Source organism: Stegostoma tigrinum, chromosome 1 (assembly GCF_030684315.1).
Source record: "Stegostoma tigrinum isolate sSteTig4 chromosome 1, sSteTig4.hap1, whole genome shotgun sequence".
Taxonomy (NCBI): domain Eukaryota; kingdom Metazoa; phylum Chordata; class Chondrichthyes; order Orectolobiformes; family Stegostomatidae; genus Stegostoma; species Stegostoma tigrinum.
In genome coordinates, this window is record NC_081354.1 from 67,444,210 (window position 1) to 67,470,005 (window position 25,796).

The window sequence follows — 25,796 nt, forward strand, 5'->3', positions numbered from 1 at the left end:
AAATAGCTTTAAGTCAATTGGAATGAAAAATGTTTGTTACTAGTTTCATGGCAGAAAAGACACCTCTCATTTCTGGAAGACTTTCCTTAATCAGTAAATTAAGACCCTGAAGACAGCAGTTATCTTTCACCAATTATTCAAGCAGCATTAAAGGTTTCAAAAGCTGAAACTGGAGCTTCCAGCTTCAAACTCCTGAAACAGTAAGAATTAAAGGGTGGAAGGATGTTGATAAAAGGGTTAAAGGTCATTTTTTTTCTGCAGAGATCTGACTTTTAGTATTGAGGTTTTGTTTTTGTTTTTGTTTTGTGTACACAAGGCGACTTTGCGTTATTGTGAATGGACAAACCTGCAAATGTTTGTGCATTAGAGCTTGAAATTCCTGCATTGAAATGTTTGAACACACTGCATTTCAGGTTTTGTATTTTTAATACAGTCATGCCATACATGCCATTCATTTTGAAAGCTGCACCTAAAAACAAAAAAAGTTAGATATCTCTGCAACAAGAAAACTGGAGTTAGCCTCTATAGCATTAGTGCAGGGCTGTTTCGCCCATCACGTGAACCATAGATCTTTGCTGCAAGTAAGCATGCAGGCATCAGTGACGACAGAATTGTTACTTCTTCACTACCTTCACTAGATAAAGAATCTGCTGTTCCACACTATCCGGGTTTGCAACAGTAGAATGGCTACTTAACCAAAGGCATCAGAGTACTCTGCATCCCTGGAATTGCAATAATGCAGAGGGTCAAAGCCTTGACTTTGAAAAAGGAAGACAAATAGAAGGCCAAAAACTATCATAAAAATAATAGAGAAAGTGTATCAATGTCATTTGTAGTCAGTCATTCTTAACACGGGTTAAATGCAGACACAAGGATGGTTTTCAAAGGCTTTTCTTTCTGCCTAAAATTCCACAAAGTCACATTCGGTTATGAAAACTTCCAATCCATGTGTTAACATTTGTCAATTGAGAAAGTTAAAACTAAACCACTTCTGAAATTCAATGATATGTCTCCTACTTCAGTCCTCTTTTAACATAATTAATTTGCAATTTGGTTTGAACTATCAACACAGAGTACTACTGTATGACTCTGAATAAATGAATTGCCATGTTCCCTGCCTCTGTTACTATGGCAATCCATTACTTCTGCTCCAAGTCCCACTCCATGAAATGGGAGGCAAAGAGACATGTTGACCCAATGAGTGAAACAAAATCAAACTGGACTTGGCAAGAAAAGTTTCTTTTCTCTACAGTTATGTAGCCCTTTTCTGATCAGAATCCAGCAGGTTGGTGTCAGAAACCAGAATGCATCAAGAGACAAAGCAAATGGAATGGTTTTTGACGACCACAGATAACCAAAAAGAGAGCTGCTTCTAATGTTTGCTCATAACTGCTCAGCTCTGTAGGACCATTTCAGTCTACAAACCGATTCTGATCGAGGGCAACATTGTATCGGGGAACTGACATTGTGCACAGTCAAGTCATGGTGATAGCTGTTATTGGTTCTGAAATAGTTAATACTTAGTTTGCATTAGCTCCACCCAACCTGATGATATACAGTCTTTGGGTAGAGAAGCAGTTAGTTTTACACAAAATGCTCATGGAAATAGACATGGCATACCTGGTTTCTAATATCTGTTTATGCCTGTCTAGTTGATGGCAATCATAATTATCATTATCATGAAATAAACTACATCTTGTTATGCTATACAAAACTTGTTGGGCCAAATGGTCTGCTCCACACTGTAGGGATTCTATGAAACAAGGGCAGGACTTGAACAGTTAATGGTAGGGTAGTGTTGTAGAGCAGAGACACCTAGGGGTTCAGGTATGTAAAAGAGTGACACAGTGGCTCAGTGGTTAGCATTGCTGCTTCACAGAGCCAGGGACCTGGGTTTGATTCCATCCTCGGGTGATTGTCTGTGTGGAGTTTGCATGTTCTGCCCATGTCTGCATGAGTTTCCTCCAGGAGCAGTGGTTTCCTCCCACAGTCCAAAGTTAGGTGGATTGACCACGCTAATTTACTTATCATATCTGGAGGTGTGTAAGTTAGATGGATAAGACATGGGAAATGCAGGGTTATACAGAAAGGGTACGGGGATGGGGATGGGTCTGGGTGGGATGCTCTTCAGAGGGGTAGTGTGGACTTGTTGGGCTGAATGGCCTGTATACACAGTCTAGGGATTCTATGAAACAAATGCCACATCTTATTAAAACCCTACTTGTGATCTATCCTCACCATTGATAATACCCAGGCTGTTAGACTTCACTGGGAAAGGAAAGTTTGTTGGCAGTAAACTACTCTACTCAGACCACCATTATTAGTAACCAGGACATTCAATGCACTCACATTGCTGGTATCTGCGAATACAGCAAAGATGATCTCAATATCAGAATGGACCAAAATGTTTGTCTTCATCTGAAATTAGGAGTGTCACATTCTCATCATTAAAGTTCCACTACACATTTCTGACATTTCCCAGTTGGTAATGAGCTTGGTGAACAGTGTACAGAGGTATTCACTGAATGTTCTTCTTTGGCTATTTTATGATTTTTATCTATGAGTAAGTTGAATTTATCCAGCACCAGTGGAGCGGCGTCAACTGTTTCTATTCGCATCTATCCAGTCTCGTCTGGATGCTGTCCCTCTGTGACATCATTTGAAAATACAGCGTTAGGTTTCACATGTTTATTGATGACATCCTGTTCTAAGTCACCCAAACTTTCTCAAGCCCAGCACCAGTTATGCTCTTTGTCCAACTATCAGTGCTACGACTTTACCATCAAACCTTTGTGAATCTGTAAGGTGTGATGAGAAAACCTGACCCTATACTGATGTCAGCATGTCTATATGTCATATTTGAAACTATCTATACATGGTGGCCTCAGTTCACAAACCTCATTTCCTGTTCTCACAATATCTGTTCATACTTTTTAAAAATTAAAAATCTAATAATTTTATGTAACCTACTTAGGGTGAGAATTCTGTAAACATACATCAGTGGCAACTGGGCTTGTAGTTACAGCTGTAAATTAACATTGTGGCAACAATACACATTAAGTCCTGACTTAAAGGTTGTGGTTGATTTCTGAAAATCATGGCTGTAAGTTAAATTACCCGAAGTAAATCAGAGGCTTCCAAAGAAAGAGTTAAGTTCTTTTGGACATTTCTTATCCAGGAAAAATTAAGCAATGCACAAATTCAAAATATTGTACTGAACCATAGAAGTGTAGCATTGTGAATTCTTGGCTGAAACAACTTGCAAAATAAAATGACACTAAATACTAAAGATATATCATACTAATTGAAAGGAAAAACTTGCACTTTGCCTAGTGGATTTACAAATGGGCATTTCTACCAAATCATTACGCAGCTTTTCCACCAAGGAAGTATGAAGCGGATGCTATGTAGAATACCAGAAATTTAAAATGAGGTCCACTTTGACAATGAAATGAAAAGGAAGAACCAAATGTGATGGAAGTTGCACTTTTTGGACGACATGGTGGCAGAGTCCTGCTTCTGTCTCTTTTTTTTAATTCTCTGATGCTCTTTTCTTTTGGAATACATAATAATCTGGCAGCGCTCCCAATCTCTGTCCAAAGCAGCTCACAATAAGCCTAGACTATTTACATAATCAGCTATTATTTAAAAGGAAGCATTGAGCTGTCAGCACTCAGTGACTTGCCCTTCCATGCAATCAATGAGGCAGAAGACTATGAAAGGGGTATGTCAGGCTGACAGTGATGGTGTGAACAGGAAGGTTAGTGGTTTGTCAGCGGGCAGTCAAGGGCAACGTTAGAAAGATTTTTGTGGATCCACAAAACAAGTAAATCTCCTGCTGTCAATAAAATCCTCATCAAACATTCATGGCCTTTCCTGAGTGGTGTCCAACTATCCCTGCAGGGACACTATTTTGCTTACTTATTGTTCTTGGTTTGTGGGCCACACATGCTAACAATGTGCTTTGATTTACAAGTACTATCCTGGTTCAATCTATATCAAAGGATTCTGATTATCATCGAGTCAATATGATGCAGACCAAATATTATAGTGCACTCTAAAAAATAGTGGTGGCTGATGAGTCCTTTCTAGAGATTTTAATCCACTGTCACCACAATGCACCAGAAAAAGAGACAATACAACCAAAGTCACCTCTTAAAAGCCAGTGATGCTCTTTTACATCACTCTACAAATGTTAAGGATGTCAAACTGGTAGAGTCCTTGTGCCTTGACTGTTGACTGAATACCATTGATTGAATAACAAACCAGATAATTGGTATTGCATTTAGGTTCAAGAAAATAAGTGATCCAGTAATCTACATCCATCTGCAAACTCATACACACATTGGTTCAAAAGTATTTCCGCAAATGAATGTGGCATGAAGGAAAAACAGTACTTTGTAATCAAAGAGTTAAGGTTATTCAGATGGGAACAACAGTTCAGACAGCACACTATAGTGCATAGGCAGCACAGATGTGATAATATATCATCTGCTAAATGTCTGCACTTTGGATAATTACCAGGCATGCTGTGGGCTGGAGGAACAAATGTTCTGTTCTAATACAAAGGACACCCAATCACCAAACCATTATTCACTTCGGGTGAGTAAAATAAGTTGATTGTATTTATAAAGTTAATGGGTTGAATGTTTGAAATTCTTCTGCCCTGATATGAACCCCAACTACAGATTTTCTGGTAATTTGGGATGGAGACTGAAGCATGCCTGATGATTGGTCAGTTCAGTCTGTTACAGGCCAATGTAAGGATACAATTCTAAGATGTCTGAACTGGAACTTTGACTTTCACAGCCAGTTTTGCAGAATCAGTTTCAAAAACATCATCAGAATCTGTGTCTAAAATTGAAAGCAATCAGTCAATTCATCACGCTAAGGGGTAAACTCTTGCTCTTCTCCTGCGTTTGAGTTCTAGCTTTTAGTCAAACAATTTTCTCATGACTGACATCCAGGTCATTTGGATTGTATGAAATGACAAGGTTGAAACCAATGTGATATTTTAATATAAGTTATCACTGACATCTTCTGCAAAATCAGCGCAAATAAATTGTGCAATAACAAAAAACACCGACTTTCTTTCAAAACATCATGAGTGGGTGTTACAGTGACTCAGAGGTTAGCACTGCTGCCTCACAGCATCAGGGACCCAGGTTCAATTCCAACCTCAGGTGGCCATTTGTGAGGAATTGGCACATTGTCTGCATGAGTTTCCGCCCAGAGTCTTAAGATGTATGTGTTGGGTGGATTGTCTGTGCTGAATTGCCTGCAATGTGTAGGGCTACTGAGATGGGGTGGGATGATCTTTGGGTGGATTCAGTGGGGTGAATGGCCTGCTTCCACACTTTGGGATTCTAAAAGCAGAAGAAGGAGCTATCACTGAGAAGTTGCTAATATTGATTTTTGACAAAAATGGAAGAGTGATAGAAAATATATCTCACACATACAATAATTTGTTGAATCAATTCATACTAGTGCTAAAAACATAAAAAAGGAATTAGAATGGAATATTTTCATGCAGAAGAGAAGATCAAATATGTGTCAAGATATTGCCCCTGCTGACATCAGAGTTTAATGCGAGGTGGTTTTGCACCAGAGTGTCTTGACATTGTCAGAAGCATATTGTTAGTGAACAAAATGCACATTGTTCATCATCTTCTTATTCAAAACCTCACATTATTAAAATCTATTGCCTTCTAACTGAAATATGTTAATTAGCTTGTTTGCTCTTGGCAATTAAAAGGAAACAATGCAGAAATAGTGATAAATCTAAATGCTTCAATGGAGGAGCATTTCAATTCTAAGTGCTTTTCCTGACATAGCAACAAACTGTCTCATGTTTCCGAGTCATTTAAGAAAACAGCTAGGAGAACAATAGCAGAAACAAATATCACAATATTCCACCATCACCCAAAGACCGCATTGTGGTAAAGTGTACCAATTACTTATGCAGATAAACATTGCCTCACTTTATTTTAAATTTAACTGGGCCATAAATAGTTACAGCAGATGAAAATCATATTATCCATAATAGGCTGGTGCAGAGGCCAGTGTTGAAAATCCAGAAATTTACATCAGTTAAATATTGAAACATTGGGCAGAATCTTGTGCCCTCACCATTTGGTGAGTTTTGTGGCAGGGGGGCATTTAAACTGGTGATGCATGAGGAATGAAGACACCATTATCTTCCCAAATCCACCCAATGGGTACATTGTGGGATGTCCTGTGGATCGCTTTCCCACACTGCCACCAATTGAGGCCTTTGTAATCAATTTCCAATTAAGAGCCTCAACACACTGCTGCTGGTATCCACCCAGCAGAATGTAGAACAGTCATCAAATACTAAATTCTTTGTCAGTACTATGGAGCAAACAAGCCTCACAGGCACAGACCACGTCCAACCATTACAAGTGAGTGTTTTATCTGCCATACAGTAGGTTACTTTCAGAAAATGTACTTCTGGGTTAGGACACAGCCATAGAAAACCAAGAAATCCCATAACAAAACCAAGTTCCCCTTACAAAGAGGTTAATGATATGGAATAGCCTATAATGCAAGGAAAACCTAAAATATTCCTGTGGGAAAAAGTGATCCAAATAATACATTTCACTAAGTTGATACTTATATCAAAGGTCATCTCACAAATTTCAACTTGGACAAGGGGTGAGTGTCAGGTAGTGAGCTATGACTTAAAAAGTACTACCTAACGTCAATAAATAGACCATTACATTGTCCAAGAAGCATAGTGCTTAAAACTAATGTTATTCCCTGAGCAGCTGTCCAATATATAAAGGATTCCAGATAGTAGAAAGCCTATAAGCCCCTCACAATCAATAATTATCACTCTTGATTAGAAACATACATGTTGATCTCAATTTTCTTTGATTAGCTGAAGTATTTAAGCTAGTTAAAAATCAAGGAACAATGTGTCAAGGTGCAGCTAGTCAAAGAAAAATTGCTGGGAAATTTCCCTCGACGCATGGCAGTGCCAAACAGAAAGCAGAAGCCAGCAGGACAAGCAGCATCTGAGGAGCACAGAAGCTGATGTTTTGGGCCTTGACCATTCATCAGAAAAGGGGGATGGGGAGAGAGCTCTGAAATAAATAGGGAGAGAGGGGGAGGTGAATTGAAGATGGCTAGAGGAGAAGATAGGTGGAGAGGAGACAGACAAGAGAGTTGCAGTGGGAGAGCGATCCCCTGAGGTTTGTCCGGAGGGAGGAGGGTAACTTCTTCAGGTTAGGCATCCCTGGAAGAGATTTCGCACCGAGGTTAAAATTGTATCAGAGACAATGGGAGCTGCAGATGCTGGAGAATCTGAGATAACAAAGTGTGGAGCTGGATGAACACAGCAGGCCAAGCAGCATCTTAGGATGAAGAAGTTACCCTCCTCCCTCCAGACAAACCTCAGGGGATCGCTCTCCCACTGCAACTCTCTTGTTGTCTGTCTCCTCTCCACCTATCTTCTCCTCTAGCCATCTTCAATCCACCTCCCCCTCTCTCCCTATTTATTTCAGAGCTCTCTCCCCATCCTCCTTTTCTGATGAATGGTCAAGGCCCAAAACATCAGCTTCTGTGCTCCTCAGATGCTGCTTGGCCTGCTGTGTTCATCCAGCTCCACACTTTGTTATCTTGGATTCTCCAGCATCTGCAGTTCCCATTATGTCCGAAAGCAGAATCTATTAAGATTAGCTGAGTTTGCTTAAGCTATTAATTTTATTCAGACAAACAGATGTGATCCTGTGACTATACTGATTGAGCAAAAATATTTTTCACTGCTATCAAACTGAAGGGAGTTCGGAATACTAGAATCATTCTTATAATCTTCAGAATATAAGATCTGCTAGAAAACACAAGCAGTGGGATAGTCAAGGAGTGTTTAGCCCAACTTGAGCTAATGTATAAACAGATAATTCATGCACCTTAAAATGTGACACAACTTAGCAAACAAAGAGCTATGGCCAATTCAGATCTAATGTTGGATGCTGGGGTGACTCAAAAGAGACAGGTTGAAGATGAAAATGTTCTACCTCTACCAGAAGAATCCTCAGAAACCGTGACAGAATTCATGCCAAGCAAAAAGCAAACCTCAAATAATGGAACTAAGGAAGAGGTAAATGGACAAATGAAATGACTGATGGAGAATGAGAATGTCCAAACCAATTAATAAGTTGCATTAAAAACAAATCTATATAGTTCAGCACACATCTGCAGGCAAATTCAATGTAAATACAACACCCTACCACTGCCTCCCTGCACTCACCTATCATCGTCTCACCTACCTTCCCCAGCCCCACCCCTCCTCTCTCTATTTATTTCTGAGCTCTCTATCCCTCCCTATTTCTGAAGGAGGGTCCTGGCCTGAAACATCAACTTTCCTGCTCCTCTGATGCTGCCTCCCTTGCAATGTTCTTCCAGCTCCACACTGTGTTATCTTTGGATAAGGAAGAAATTGTCTGCTTCAGTAAAGAAGACACCCCCATGAAGGAATGCCAAGAGATTAAAGGACCTCCAGTTCCAAGCAACCTACAGACTTCAGTCTGTCAGGAAGAGAATCAAAGTCTTCCGCTCAGAAAACTGCCAGTCTTCCTCCACCAAAGAGAATGTAATTGAGCAAAATAGTGAAACCTCCAGATGGCCTGAATTATAAAGTCACTGACTTGGGTGGGGGTGATGGACTGGTGATAAATGTAACTATGCACAGAAAGGTATACTAAAATTGGGGAAAGTACATGAAGTAAGGCTGGTGAACGAGTCAGAAAGAGTTTAAAAATTGTAAAATGGAGGTGTGCAATGAGCATCATCCACTATTATGATGTCAAGTAGATTGTGAGACACAACTGTTTAACATTCAGGTCCTCTTCATAGCCTTTGTAACAATAGGCCATCATTTTAATGTATCCAGAAACTAGGCACTAGCATACAATACACCACACTTTGTTCAAGACATAATCCTCTTCTTGTTGGACCAATGAATGTGAGACAGAAAGCAGGCAGCTATAGGCCAATCAACCTAACATCTTTATTGGAATTTGTACCAATAAAGGGCAAATAGCAGGACATTTAGAAAAGCATAATGTAATTAGACAAAATCAATGTGGTTTTGAAAAGGGGAAAACATGTCTGACTGATTTATTAGAGCTCTTTGAGAAAATAATAAGAAGAGTGGATTAGGGTAAACAGAAGATGCAATGTAATTGGTTATCCACAAGACTATTGGTAAGATATCACATAAAAGGCTATTATACCGCATAAGATCTCATGATGTTGGAGAAACACAGTAGCATGGATAGAGAATGGAAAGCAGAGAGTCAGGACGAATGAGTTATTTTCAGGTTGACAAACTGCAACTAGTGGAGTGCTACAGCAGTCAGAACTGGGGCTTCAACAGGAGGCATTGTAGCTCAGTGCTGCTGCCTCACAATGCCAGGGACCCGGGTTTGATTCCAGCCTTGGGTGACGGTTTATGTGGAGTTTGCACATTCTCTCCATGTTTGCATGGATTCCTTCCCGGTGGTCCAGTTTCCTTCCACTGTGTAAAGAGGTCCAGGTTAGGTAGATTGGCCATGCTAAATTATCCATTGTGTCCAGGGGTATGTTGGCTAGGTGGATTTACCATGGGAAATACAGGGTTACAGGGACTGGTTGGGAGGGTGAGTCTGGGCAGGATGCTCTTCAGAGATTTGTGGACTCAATGAGCTGAATGGTCTGCTTCTGCATTGTAGAGATTCTAACGATCCCATGAGCCTGGAGCTGGGCATTTAAAATGATGGAATGTTATGTGTCATGACCTCATCTCAGGGTCAACTATGATACCAAGATTGTGAGCAGTCTAATTCAATAGAGCGATGGAATTATTGGCAAGGGAAGAAAGTTTTTGTCAGAGAGAGACAGTAGAAAGTGTATGGAAGCTTTTTCAGGCAATAAAGGCCTTGACTGTATGCTGGAGAATTCAAAAGACCCATTCTTTCAGCCAAAGCAGTGAGGCTCACATTTTGCCACTTCATAGTGCATCTGCTATTTTTTTGACTGCTGTCTTAACAGTTCATCCGAGTCTTTAACATAGTTTGTAAGCAGTTCATATCATAGGATCCCTAGAGTGTGGAAGCAGGCTATTCGGCCCTTTGGGTCAATTCTGACCCTCTCCCTGTAACTCCGGCTAATCCACCTGGCCTGTACATCCCTGGACCCAATGCGTCCCCCCACAGACAATTTAGCATAGACAATCCACCCAACCTTTTCTTTTTCCATTCATGTGTGAGATGTGGGCGTTGCTTGCTGGCCAGCATTTCTTGCCCATCCCTAGTTGCCCTTGAGAAGGTGGGGATGATCTGCCTTCTTGAACCGCTGCAGCCCTCCTGCTGTGGGTTGATACACAATGCTATTAGGGAGTGAATTCCAGGATTTTGATCCAGCAACCTGCACATCTTTGGACTGTGGGAGGAAACCATAGCACCTTGAGGAAACCCATTCAGACAGAGGGAGAATGTGAAAATTCACACAGACAGTCACCCCAGTGTGGAATCGAACCCTGCTCTCTGGCTCTGTGAGACAGTAGTACTAACTACTGAACCACAGTACAGCCCAAGATTGCTTCTACCTTAGCTGACCTGTTGTTGAAATCCTCTCCCATGCCTTTGTTAACTCTGGACTCAACTATTTCCAAGCACCACTGGCTGGCATCTACCCTGTGTTAACTTTAGATCATCCAAAACTCTGCTGCCCATGTTTTAATTCACACTAAAGCCAGTTCAGCGATCAACACTGTTCTCACTAGCCTACGTTGGTTTGTGGATTCGTCTCCCAAGTGCTTGATTTTAAAATCTCCTCAATTTCAATTTCACCATGGCCACATCTCTCCCTAACTTGGCAATCCAGCCCTGCATCCCCTGAGGACTGTCTGGCCTTCTGATTTTGACCCTCGGAGATTCCTGATTTTCATCACTCCATCATTTTTGCTTATCGAGACCTTAAGCCCATAAATCCCTTTTGCACACATTCCTGCCCCTCTACCTCACTTGCCATTGTTAAAACTCTCCTTGAAATCTATTTCTGTGACCAGGCTTTTGGTCGTCTGCTTTAATCTCTCTTCATTTTTAATTTTTTTTTAACATATTTTGTTTTATAATGCTCATGTGAATTGCATGGAGCTGTTTTATTATGTTATAATGTATTATATATTGTTGTTACTTTGAAGCTCCTATATTTGTTTACTATATACTGTAAACCAACAAAGATTGTTCTTGCCCTATGAATATCTTGCAGTCTAAAGGCACAGTCTGTGAAAGAAGGGAGCAGTAGTTAAGAAACTGCAAGCCTTGCTCGCCTCCAGTGGAGTGTGTTCCCCTTCTGCTTATTCGATGATTAGGCTTTACTGGACAGGAAATCTCAACAGGGTCCACAGCAATTAACTTGAAGACTTTGCTAAACTGAATTATTGGATGATTTAGATCCGACAAAGATTCTTACGTGTGGTTTGGGATACCTGTCATGTGTTCAATGATAACACCGGTGCCAACATGAACCTTTTGTAACTATGCTCTTTTACTCTTGATGACTATCTCAGAAATTTCATAAGCCAGGCCTCCAGAACCCATGAGCTAACATTGCACTTTAATGTAGGTTGAAAATTTCTACCACCATGAAATTGAGACAGTATAATTGCTGCCTGAAAAGCAGCAATGATACTATTTTGATGATCACAGATCACCTATGAATTCATTGAGTGAAAACCCTTGCAATTCACAAAACAATAGAAATGCTGTGCACAAACCATTAAGGTCACTGATAAAATATTGCTTGGATTTTATGGAATCCTGCTATGTGAAAAAAACAGGTCTCTCATTTTGCCGAAAGTTGTCGATATGGAAACAATTAGCGTAGCTATGGTTCCAAGCTTCACACAGCACTGATTGAAGGGGCAAGAAATTAAATTATAGATGTTGCCTCCTTATTGTGTTTCTCTGAGTGCTCATTGCCTTGTGAGTGCCCAGTCAATGATCCTGGAGGAATATAAAGCAAAGGGTCTCGTAATTCACCTACATAGTTCTCTGTTCTGTATCCCCTGCAAACATAGACCTAGCACCACATATTTCACCTTCCTTCATGTCCAGGAACATGGAAAGCCAAGTGCAATATAAAAAGAGCAGTGGCCCAGTAAAACATACGTCTGCCTTTTTTACACCCAGGAAAATGGCTATCTTCTGGGATCAAGGATCAAGAAAATTTATCCTTCAAGTCTACAGAAGCAAAATACAGCAGATACTGAAAATCTGAAGCCAGATTGAAGAGTCATATTGGACACCAAAATTTTAACTTTGTTTCTCTCTGCAAAGATGCTGCCAGACCTGCTGAGTTTCTCCAGCACTTGATATCCTTCAAGATGTTTGATCAATAAAGTTTCAACTGATGCTGTTTACCGATGAGTTCCAAAATGAATATTAAAAGGCTAAATTTAGTGTTTGGTGGCAATAAGAAAGCTGTGGAGGCAGTTCAGATAAGCACTAAGCACCTCACTGAACAGAAGGAAAATCCAGGGGGGATTTATTATGGACAAAAGATCGACCACCAGCATTGTTTTCCATTACTAAGAGACAAAAGTGGCCTTTCATTGGTTCTACTCACTGGCATTATTCTATGTCCTCACTTTGGAATTAGTTACTAGTAGGAAAAATGGATAAGAAAATATTATGGGAAAAACTGCGCAATACATATTGTAGAGCAAATTAGTTGCCTTCTACTACGGAATTATTTAAAATGCTGAATAGTAAGTAAAATAGATAAGATAACATTACAAGGAAAATCATACAACACATGCAATGTGGAAGCAACACACTACATTCCAAATGTATAATTTGTCAATCTAACATTTTCATTCTGTGTGCCAAGTATTTAAAAATTATAAGCGTTGAATTACCACTGCATGTATCCTGCTACTTCCAGTCTAATAACTGTAAATATTAGTTTCAATGTTGAGATAGTCACTGATTTTCTCTACAGCTTTCCTTGCATTTCTCATTATAAAGAAATAGCTTCATCATACTGACCTTATGCCTAGTTGCCTGCAGACAACTTCAGCATCAGCTTCGTCCCAGTGGTCATCACACACCGTTCCCCACTGACCTGAACGATAGACTTCCACGCGGCCTTCATATTCAGAACTACCTCCAACCAATCGAATTGGAACAAAGGCAGGTACTAAAATTAAACAGACCAGTGCATGGATAAATAGCTTCTGTGGCATTGTCATTTACAAACAAATTAAGCAATATACTTCTATGCAAACACATATGCTCAAGTTAATGAATGTGTTTCTTTATGCAAGGATTGTCAGTAAGTAACTATAGCATTTTGAATCATTTATTCCACAATTAAGGGCATAATGAAGTTGCATAAAAATTTAAATGTCCAAAAATTTCCCAGATTTTATCACCAAATTGACTGATGATCCTAACTGATTTATCTTACAATTGGAAATAATCAGGAACTGAACATGAAACCAAGCATAATGTCTAGTTTTAGGAAAGATCAAATTTATCTAAATTTTAAAGTGTGCGCGTTAGCTGTTCTGATAGTGTTCGGGGGAAAAATGCTTAAGGCTGTCACTGGGTGTACATGGAAAAATGTTTCTAATTCCCAATACAATTATCCCTCACATGGACAAACCCAAGTATTAGATTGTAATTTAGGTCTATTTGTTCTTTGGCTCATTGAAACATTACAGCACAATAGGGTGTAAAGCTGGATGAACACAACAGGTCAAACAGCATCTCAGGAGCACAAAAGCTGGTGTTTTGGGGCTAGACCCTTCATCAGAGAGGGGGATGGGGAGAGGGAGCTGGAATAAATAGGGTGAGAGGGGGAGGCGGACCGAAGATGGAGAGAAAAGAAGATAGGTAGAGAGGGGAGTATAGGTGGGGAGATAGGGAGGGGATAGGTCAATCCAGGGAAGACGGACAGGTCAAGGAGGTGGGATGAGGTTAGTAGGTAGGAAATGGAGGTGCGGCTTGAGGTGGGAGGAAGGGATGGGTGAGAGGAAGAACAGGTTAGGGAGGCAGAGACAGGCTGGGCTGGTTTTGGGATGCAGTGGGGGGAGGGGAAGAGCTGGGCTGGTTGTGTGATGCAGTGGGGGAGGGGACGAACTGGGCTGGTTTTGGGATGCGGTGGAGCCGCACCTCCATTTCCTACCTACTAACCTCATCCCACCTCCTTGACTTGTCCGTCTCACATGGACTGACCTATCCCCTCCCTCCCTCCCCACCTATACTCTCCTCTCCACCTATCTTCTTTTCTCTCCATCTTCGGTCCGCCTCCCCCTCTCTCCCTATTTATTCCAGAACCCTCTCCCCATCCACCTCTCTGATGAAGGTTCTAGGCCCGAAACATCAGCTTTTGTGCTCCTGAGATGCTGCTTGGCCTGCTGTGTTCATCCAGCTTCACACTTTATTATCTTGGATTCTCCAGCATCTGCAGTTCCCATTATCTCCAGCACAATAGGGTATTTTTCCTAGAGTTTATTGTGACAGAAGACTAAAGAGTTGACAACTTATTTCGTTACCTTTTGGAGGATTGCAAACAACTGATGCTGCCCGTTTATGAAGGCAGTTCCCACGCTGTCTAGTCTCCTTCACACACTCAAATAAACTGTGTTCATTACCTCGGCACTGAACATTACTCCAATGAGCTAGTAATAATCCAGAAATAGGTATTTGCCCAGCATTTCCACTCTCACTAAATAAAATGGAAAGTGATAGAATTAAAAATACATTCAAAACCATGGAAAAACATTCTAATAACAGAAGATGGCATATGCCTCTCAACGTATTTTAGCTGAATCCTTTAAGATTATACATAAATTTTACTTTGGAGTAATATTTCCAAAAGGGTTTTGAAACTCCTTGAATCTCTCAGCATAAGTGTGCCAGAGGGCTGATAAATACAGTCTTCATAGATATGCCAGAAAATCTCAAGGACCTTGTTACACAGATCCCTGCCAGAGACAGCCTAATTTACCAGGTTGCTGAATAACTAACATAGGAGTCACCATAAGGCTCCAGGCCTGAGACAAAGGCTATGTGTTTGGTTGGAGGAAGAAAACAATGTAAATTTTTCCCCTTTACAAGGTCAGCTAACATGACATGGGCAGCATGGTGGTTCAGTGGTTAGCAGGGACCCAGGTTTGACTCCACCCTCAGGTGACTGTCTGTGTCGAGTTTGGACATTCCATCTACATGCGTTTCGTCTGGGTGCTTTCGTTTCCTCCCACAGTCCAGAGATGTGTGGGTTAAGTGGAACGGCCATGCTAAATTGCCCATAGTGTCCAAGAATGTGCATGCTAGGTCGATTAGCCATGGGAAATGCTGTGTTACAGGGATAAGGTAGGGGAGTGTGTCTGGCTGGGATGCTCTTCAGAGAATCTGAATGGACTCGATGGGCTGAATGGCCTCTTTCCACACCATAGGGATCCTATGACATGTATTTAATTTCATTGCACTGTGGAAACTATCTATCCACAACCACTCCATCCGACCCACCACCGCGATATGGCCCTTTTTTTTCAGTGTCATATCCTGAACTGTCATGGACAGCCTTCATAGATGCTTAAACTGGGGACACTTCCCTGGCCCTGGAAACATTGATGGGGTCGGGAACTAAGGGCAACAGCAGACAGATCTCAGCATACCTGTTTCTATCAAATACCGGCTGGTTTTAGACCCTAATTAAAATGTTTAAAACTTTCTGGGCTCCTCCTTTTGAGTTTCAGAATTTGTTTTATAAGGAAAGCTTGAAAGTTTTAATTACTTGGTTGCATTTCTCAACCTATGAATGATTTAACATTGTATTTTTTATTAAGCAAGGTTTAGTATAACAGCTTAAGCCAACAGAATATTAACTTACAAGACTGAAAAATTTGAAGAAGTACATATAGCTTCATGTACACATGACTGTGGAAATTATAACAGTATGTTGAATTGCTGAGAAGTAGCATAAATGATAACATAACAAATAAAAATGATCTAGGATTTCTCTTTTTAGCCTCACGTATTGCACATTTTCAGCATTTTGTGTTGTTACTGAATATAAATTGAGAAGCAAGCTATTATTAAACAACTTGTAAAGCCACATGTGTGATGCAGATTGCATATTCCACTGATGACAGTGTGCTGGTACTATTTGTATCAAGACCATAACACAAAAATCACACAGTGACTAAGTTATAATAATCATTCTTATGGATCAGAAAATGACATTAAATGCTTCACCCTCCAGCATAACACTTAATACAGTCTACTAAATCCAACAGTTTTGAACTTTCAATTGTTCCAATATGCTGCAGGAAGTAAACTGATTACTAAATGGTAGCTACCATTTACAAATGATCAAATTTAGCATCTACTGATATTGAACAATTAGGAACAATGTTCCAACATTTAACATTAACTAATTAAAATGTATTGTTTACAAGTGTGCGGCACCCTCATTACTTCCTCCACATCCATAGAAACAGCAGAATTTCTTCTCCTAAGTTATTCTCACAGTCCAAGGATGCCCCGTGCCAGTTGAAATGAATGGAGAATTAGGAACAGCTTTAGTATTGTGAGGTAGTTTGGAATGTTTTGCCAACACAGACAGACAACCAATATGTCCCAATTAAATGTCAACACTCTGGAGACAGTGGAACTAATAAAAGACAGCTCAATGATCTTTTAGCTGTTGGGCATCATGGTGGCTCATTAGTTAACACTACTGCCACACAGCTCCAGGGACCTGGGTTTGATTCCACCAACAGGTGACTGTCTGTATGGAGTTTGCACATTCTCCCCATGTCTGCATTGGTTCCCTTCAGATGCTCCAGTTTCCTCCCATTGTCCAAAGGTGTGCAGGCTATGTGAATTGGCCATGCTAAATTGCCCATAGTGTCCAGGGGTGTGAAGGTGGGTTAGCCATGGGAAATGTAGGATTACAGGCTAAGGGTAGAGGGTGTATCCAAGTGGGATGTTCTTCAGAGGGTCATTGTAGACTCAATGAGCTGAATGGCATGCTTCTGTACTGTAGGGATTCTATGATTCTTCTATGATTTTTGGCAATTTCCAGAGATTCCTATGGGTGCTATGTCAACAGTGGCCTAGGCCAGGCCATTATATCACAGTGCTTGGACACCTCTGTGACATCCCTGAGCAAGTCACCATTCAATCTCTTCCCACTTTATTAACATACTAAAATTGTACCATTGGGCCTGTGCCTGTTATTGGTATGGATCATTATGTTATAGCTAACAAGAAAGCTGTGTAAATTCAGGAGCAATGGGGAAGGGTGTAACTCAGGATTTGTGGGTCATCAACTGTGCTTCACAATAATCTGCAATTTTTGAAAAATTGTTACAGTTTTATTAAACAAGTACTGAATAGTTGCCAGAATTAACTCTTTTTACAAGAATGTTGTGTTTTAGCTTTCTTAGGGAATACGAGAAAAATGGCATGAAATACTGAAATAATCAACCCGAAATGTCAGCTTTTGTGCTCCTGAGATGCTGCTTGGCCTGCTGTGTTCATCCAGCTCCACACTTTATTATCTTGATTTCATTCTTAGTTGGTTTACTGCTATCTCAGAATGTGAAACACCCTGCTACCCTATAAGATTCACAGGATCTTTAATTGATTCCTTTCCAGCAGAAGCGTCAAAGTGATGAAATGTAAACTAAAAGGCCAGCACATTCTGCAAATGAGTGATGTATGCCATCAATTAAGAAAGGACCAGCAAAAGAAGAAAATCAGGATTTTAGAAAGTTCTGCATCTATGCTCTATGTAATGAATTAATGGAAGAGCAAAGTGTAAATGAATTCTTGGCTTCATTGATACTGGGTCATCACACCCATGAGCAAAAACAGCTTGTTAATTCAATGGGATTTGATTCAATTGTTTTGTATCTGGAAATTGTGTACTTAATTCATTGGCAAACCACCAGCTGCAAGCTTCCCTCCAAGCCATGCATTTTCCTCGTGTGGAACTATATCACTATTCCTTCAATGTCACTGGATCAAAATCTTGATGATCCCTTTCTAATAGCATTGTGAGTGTTCCTACATCAAGTAGATTAACAACTCAACAAAATAGCTCATCATCACTTCTTGAGAGCAATTAAAGATGGATAACAAAAGGTGATCTTGCCAGAGGTGTCCTCAAAATAAATGAAATGTATTTAACTGCATGTAGATGATAGATATGAACTGGATTCACTGCATTTCCTATAAATTCAAAAACAAAAACAGTGGTTGAGTTAAGAGAGGCATGCATATAATGTGCAGCTCTGTAAATAAATATAAAACATGTAAAAACTGGATCCAGTTCAATTCTTCAACAATTCGCTTTCTGGAATACAACAATTTCTACTTTTAGAAAGGGTTGCAATAATATAACTGAATTGTTCAAGAATACTCGGTCAACTTTTTCAAGGTGAACTGGTATGAGATGAGTCTCGATAAGAGTTAGTAAGTTGATTTATTTGACAAAGCATAAATTTTTGATCTTGTTGGGTTTTAAGGTTTACGTAAACTAATGTTTCACAATTGGTGAAACTTCTTCTTAAACAGTGAAGGTTTTATGCATTCCTACACCGATAGATTATCTTGTTTGATTTAGATAGTAACGTAACTGACTCTATCTGTATTGGGACTTTCTCACTGATTTTCTACGGTTACTGCCTCACAGATTTTACATTCGAAATTCTTTTCTCAGCTGTCAGTCCATCTGTGTATTTTCGTCGTGTTCACAGTTATGGACCAGGCCAAACCCTCTTTAAGTCTATCAAGGAGCTCATCTAGACTTTAACTGTTATCTTATTTAAAGGTGAGTGTAAGGTGCTGTGTTTCAGATGTTATTTGATTGTTTACACTACTCAGGTTTAAGCAAAATACGCTTCATTATTTGTCTACAATTAAAATACAAACAAAAGAAAGAAGAATTGATACAACTTTAACTCTGTTGGAAAAATTACAGATTACTAAGCTACCAAACAGTAACTGTTCCAAGACAGTAACATCCCGTAAACACCCCCTTGGCAAAGGCAAAGTCAGAAAAACAGTTTGTCTTAACTGTGATTCTGGCAGCAGAGAGGGCACAAGCTTTTTGCTGTGGTCAGGAGACATGTACAGTAACTTCCACAACCAGCTTTAAAATCCCAATAACTGCTGAAAGCTAAATTAAAACCCTGGTTCTGTGGGAACCTGATTCTATCCATTCATGCTGCTCCTATTGTTCCAACTTCTAAAAAGAATCCCAAAGCCTCACAGGCTGTTTACTTTATTGGCTTTGAATAGGCAGCTCTCACCTCTGTCTTAAAACCTCTCTTCAAGAAAAAGACAAAGCACACCTTTTAAAGCCACAGTATTGATAGAACAGCCATTGAGGGAAGATTTGTGACCATGTGCCCAATGCCAACAACTCAACACTGTAACGGTGAGGTGTCTGTTGATCTCTTAGTTAAGCAAACAGTTAATTAGTTACTGTCTATGAGAAAATGAAATCGGAGCTATTAAAGGAAGTTGTAATACAGCGTAAATATACTGGACTAATGATCCAGAGGCCTGGAATAATGCTGCATTGAAAGAAGTTCAAATCCCACTACTGCAGCAAGGAGAATTTAAATTTCAGGAACAGTTAAATCTGGAGAAAGTAAGTTAGATTGTTGTTAAAAGCCATTTGGCTCATCAATGTCTTTACATGCGCTGAACTACACGTGGTTTCACTTACTCTGAAATAGTCGAGCAAGGTGTTCAGTTGCATTAATGCTACGGAAAAGTCAAACAAAATTAAAACCAGATGGAGCATCCAGCATCAACCTAGACACGGGAAATGGCAAAGGCAACCTGAGCCAGTTGATGCTAAAAAACCCTTCGCATTAATACCTGGACGTGTCACACACACTAGTTTTGCTAACATAGTCATATTCACCAGAGCAAACCTTACAACTAGTGTTTAGACTCATGCATTACTTTCTGAGGGATTGTCCTGTTGCAACAATAGGTCAGACATAGCAAATGTCTGCATTGCCAGAATTGGCTTCAAGAGCCTCCAACATTAATTCCAGACCCCTGCGTTAAACATAAGCAAGAAAACCTCCTGCTGATTGCCATCTTCCCTCAACTAATGCATTGGTCCACCTCCATGTTGCACATCACTTGAAAGAAACACTGAGGGCAGCAAGAACATCGAACATAAACCGCACTGGAGACTTGAATGTCCATTAGCAAGAATTACTTTGTAGCACAAATATTGACTGAGTCCTAAAGGACATGTCAAATGGGGTCTGCAACAATCAGTCCAAGAGCATAAGGAACTAAACTAATTGACCACATCCTCACCAATCTAGCCATCACAGACGCATCTAACTGTACAATTGACCTAATGCAGAGCCTACTAATACTGACAATGACATGGCTTGGGGTTTGCACTGAGCGAGGACGGAATGACACGCACCATTCAGTCTGTTTGCAGTTGCCTACAGCATTTTTTCAAGATTCTGAACAGAATTTTCTGTCAGCAGACATCAGATCGAGCATACCTGGGTTTTATAACATGTGCGAGCAGGACAGGAAATGCCATGGATGTTTTTCCCTGGTCCCTATACGCCTGCACTTTTATTTTTAGATCTCCAAAACTAGTGAATTCTTAAGAAATGAAATTCCATACTAACTAACTTAAATTCTCAAATCCAGGGAGGTCAGTCATGACTATCAATTAATAAAACATCATTGAGATATACATCTGCTAGCCGTAACATTTTTTTCAGCATGCTTAATTGATAATTAGTGGCTAAGTACAAAAACTTCATGCCCTTACCTGGAATTCGATGCCAGATCTATCATAAAGCACTGCAACACTCCAGATGATGGAATAGCAAGGTGACTGTTACATTAAGATCAGGTCTACACTAAAGTGAGTGAACATTGGTTTTATTAAACTAAACACAATAATCCAGATGTTGTGGCCCTGGATGAGACCTTATTTGCTCAGAGTTCCAAATTTACACACATGGTCATCAGTTACTCGTATATTTAATCTTTACTCCACAACTGGGACCCCAACTTACAGATTTCCATGTGTAACTTTGGATAAGTGTACAACTGGAATGAGCATCCGCTTTAGTACTGAAAGTTGTTAGTCTCACCACCATTCACAATGCAAAATCTTTACTAAACAATAGTTTTAGGCTGTAACGCACCTTTGGGGTAGAATTTTACGATGGGTGAGCAGGTGAAATGAACAGAAGCGGATGTAACTCCCACCAGTCCTGTCAACCCACAGAAATTTAATAACTTTCAGGACGCTAATTGTCTCATGGTGAGGTTTCTGTCTGCATCTGGAGAGAAAGTTCCTATTCAGCCAGCTGCCAGCAAATCACTAGTTTGCAATGGTCTAGTGCAGGAGCAATGCCCACTTTGGGACTGCTGCAGAACACAAAGAAATTGTCACTAGTTTGCTGAGAAAGGTAAATGTGGAAGCGAACTGTAAGGCCCCAGCAAGAGCGAGGCTGGATTAGAGAGGGGTGACTGAAAAGCCCTCGGAATGTGTAAGGTTTTTCCCTTACTTTTCATCGAAGATTTTTGAATGTCCACAAATTACCCATTTCACTCAGGTGCTCTGTACAAAAATTTAGCTTTTAAAATATAAAAAGAACTGAAAGTTGATCAATAATACTGCACAAAAGATTTTCTAGAAGTCCACAGCCTTGTATAAGTTGCAATTGGATATACTCATATGACATTCTTCTGTTGAATATTTTAGCACAAATTATAGTACTTAATTCTAATGGATTAATGTCACTATGTGGAGCTGCCAAAATCACTTAACAGTATTTTCTGCAATATATCCTATTACATATTTCATGAATGATATTCTATCTTATTTGCATCATCATGGATTAATTTGTCAATTGTCATACCTATGCTGTGTTCAAATGGAACTGGTGGCTTCAAAAGGTCATCTAATTGTATTCCCTCTACCAAATGGAGTTCTAACCTCATTTCTGGTCTTCCCTCATCAAGAATACCATTTCATATTTGCACTCTCCTTGTTATTAGAATGTTAGATGTTATACATCTAAATACCTTCTTGATAATAACCCTAAATTATTTGACGAGAACTATTTTGCAGATTCATTTGACACTGATCATTATGGTTATATTCTTGAAGCAAGTGTTGCCTTTTCCTTGATAGATGTTTACTAAAATTGATGATGGACATATCTCTTTGGCTCGTGCTCGAATGTCTTTGCTCTCTGATGAACATTTTCTTGGAGTTAAAAACAGAAAGGATTGAACAAACTTAATAAGATTGGCAACATCTGTGGAGAGAGAAAGAGAATTTACATTTTGAGTCCATTGGGCGGTCTCTCAACAAATGCTGCCAGACCTAGTGAGTTTCTCCAGCCCTTTCTCTTTTTATTTCACATCTCCAGCATCCACAGTATTTTGTTTTTATTTGCTTGAAACTTTTCTTTGATTTATATTCCTGTATTTTCACTGCATTGAGTATTAAAAGTTTCTTGGAGGGGTGAAAGCTTTCCAATTTTTTATAAGAGGATGTGTATTACTCACTTCTCTGGTGTAAAAGTAAAGTTACCATAGTCTAACCAGATGGCTGCTCTTGCATTAGTAGGAGATGACTGGATGGTGGTTTAACCTGAGGGTCACTGCATCTCAGACAAGGGGAGAGGTTGAGGAGGAGAATCTGTAAAGAACTATATGTTCCTGTGAGGATGAAGGTCAAGGGGTTGGCAACAGAAGGGAACCCCTGGATGACATGTGATACTGAGGCTTTGACCAGAAAAAAGAGGGAGGCATGGCTCAGGGTCAGGCAGCTGGGATCAAGAGAATCCTTGGAGGTTTATAGGGGATACAGGAGCTAACTGAAGAAGGGAATCAGAAGGGTGAAAAGGGTACATGAAATAGCTTTGGCTGAGAAGATTAGGGTGAATCTAAAGAGATTCTTTAAATATATTAAAGGAAAAAGAATAACTGGAGACTGAATAGGACCCCAAAGTGAGCATATATGTGTGAAACCACAGGAGATGGGTGAGGTCCTCAATGAACATTTCTGCTCTGTGTTTACCATGGAGAAACACACAAAGACCTAGGAACTTGGGGAAGTTAGTGGCGATATCTTGGGGACAGTCCATATCACAGTAGAGGAAGTGTTGGAAGTATTAAAATTTATGAGGATGGATAAATGTCCTAGTCCAGACCAGATAAATCCAAGAAGCCAGCAAGAGGCTAAAGAAGAAATTGCGAGGGCCCTGGCTGATATATTTGTATTATCGTTAGCCACAGGTGAGGTCCCAGAATAGTGGAGGGTAGCAAATGTTGCACCCTGATTAAAGAAGGGCTGCAAAGAAAACCCTGGGAACTAGAGACCAGTAAACTCAACATCTGTGGTAGTTAAGTTATTTGAGAAGAATCTGAGAGATACAATATACATGCATTTGGAAAGATAGGGTTTGATCTTCGTGAGTGGGAGTTCACGCCTCATAAATTTGTTAGAGTTATTTGGTGAAGTGACCAGGGAGGTTGATGAGGGCAGGGCGGTAGACATAGTCTATATGGATTTCAGTAAGGCCTTTGGTATGGTTCTACATGGTAGGCTGCTCTGAAAGGTTAGACCGCCTGGAACCTAGGGAGAGTTGGCAAATGGGATATATAATTGGCTTGATTGTAGGAAGCAGAGGGTAATGCTGGAAGGATGCTTGTCTGACTGGAGTCCTATAACTTAGTGGTGTGCTTCAGGGGTCGAAGCTGAGCCCATTGCTGTCTGTTATCTGTATCAATGATTTGGATGAGAACGTACAAGGCATGATTAGTAAGTTTGTAGATGACACTAAAATAGGTGGTATCGTGGGACAGTGAAGAAGGTTATCAGAAATTGCAGCAGGATCATGATCAGTGGGGCTTTACGCAGAGAGTTGTGAGAGCATGGAATGCGTTGCCAGCAGCAGTTGTGGAAGCAAGGTCATTGGGGTCATTTAAGAGACTGCTGGACATGCATATGGTCACAGAAATTTGAGGGTGCATCCATGAGGATCAATGGTCGGCACAACATTGTGGGCTGAAGGGCCTGTTCTGTGCTGTACTGTTCTATGTTCTATGTTCTAAAAGGCAAATGGAGTTTAGTATAGACAAATGTGAGGTCTTGTATTTTGGAAAGTCAAATCAAGGTAGGAGTTTCATGGTAAATGTTAAGGCCTTAAGGAATGTAGTGGAACACAGGGACCTTGGAGTTCAGGTACATGGTTCTCTGAAAGTGGAGTCACAAGTAGACAGGGCAGTGAAGAAGGCTTTTGGTTTACCAGGCCTTCATCAGTCAGGGCATTGAGTATAGACATTAGGAAGTTATGTTGCAGTTGCACAGGATGTTGGTGAGATGACACTTGGAGTATTATGTTCAGTTTTGCACATCTTCTATAGCAAGGATGTTATTAAACTGGAAAGAGTGCAGAAAAAATTTACAAGGATGTTGCCAGGATTCAAGGGACTGAGTTATATGGTTCAGTTGGACAAACTAGGACTTTTTTCTTTAGAGCACAGGAGACTGAGGTTGGGAATCTTATAGAAGTATATAAGATCATGAGAGGAATGTACGTGGTGAATGCACTCAGTCTTTTTCCCAGGGGTGGGGAATCGAGGACGAGAGGGATCAATTTAAGGTAAGAGGGGAAAGAATACATGGGAACCTGAGGGGCAACGTTTTTACACAGGGTGGGACGCATTTTGAATGATCTGCCAATGGAAGTGGTTGAGGCAGGTACATTAACAACATTTGAAAGGTATTTGAATGAATGCCTGGATAGAAAAGGTTAAGAAGGATATAGGCCCAGAGCAGGGGAATGCGGTTAGCTTGGATGGACATTTTGGTCAGTGTGGACTAGTTTGGGCCAAAGGGCCTGTCTCTGTGCTGTAAGACTCTATGACTGTAACGTGGCTGGTGTGGAAAATCAGCTCTCCAAACAACTGAGTTAATCAACCTCCTTGCTAGTGTAGAATGAGTTTTAGTTTGGCAAATTTTCTACAAAGAACTGAAGGCAGCAAGGAGGCAATTTGTCACATATAATCTTGAACAACAATGTTAAACATTTGCTTTCAAGTAATGTGCTATTACTAACAGCCATTGGGTCAAGATTTGGCCTGTTCAGTCATATGCGGAGCCATGGCAGAGATTTCTGACCCTGCGTTGATATCATCCTTGAATCAAGACACAGCCAACAACAATCCATGAGGAATCTTCAGCATATGGAATCAGCAAACAATATATTGCTACATTTATTTCTCTACCATCATTACAGGATATGTTTAAAAGGTGTGCAATTTTTTGAGAAAATGTTTATATTATATCTGTGGGTTTGTATCCCCAGTGAATTCTACTGATCAAATTCAATTACCGAAATCTGACAGCCATACACTTATTCATTTGAATGTTTGGCAGATCGGAGATTTTATTGCAAGGCTGCGCAAACTAACATGTGCCCACTGAAATTGAAGAGTTTTACTATTCCAGATTACTTTTCAAGGTTAGTATCGTCTTGAAAACTGCTTTTCCACCATTAATTTTTCTTTTGTTAATCACACTTTGTACATTTAAAGGTACTTTTGTTGCCATACTGTTCTCAATTCTCCTCTCATACAACAAAGCTGTGCATCCTTAAATGCATTCAATATAATAAGGAATAATATTAAACAATTGCTGCTGCAGCATTAGATTCTATTCATGGTTTCACCTCCATAACTCTTGATTTAACA

General features: G+C 40.1%; 1 protein-coding gene across 3 annotated transcripts in view; it reads right to left on the reverse strand.

Moving 5' to 3' along the window:
- Positions 1-25,796, reverse strand: part of prss12 (serine protease 12) — a 145,273-nt gene that overhangs the window by 75,826 nt on the left and 43,651 nt on the right. For all 3 annotated transcript variants that reach the window (XM_048544727.2, XM_048544635.2, XM_048544808.2), the window contains exons 3-4: positions 14,567-14,739; positions 13,056-13,206 (exon numbers count right to left, since the gene is read on the reverse strand). In XM_048544727.2, coding sequence (XP_048400684.1) covers positions 13,056-13,206; positions 14,567-14,739 — 324 coding nt within the window. The remainder of the gene's footprint in view (positions 1-13,055; positions 13,207-14,566; positions 14,740-25,796) is intronic.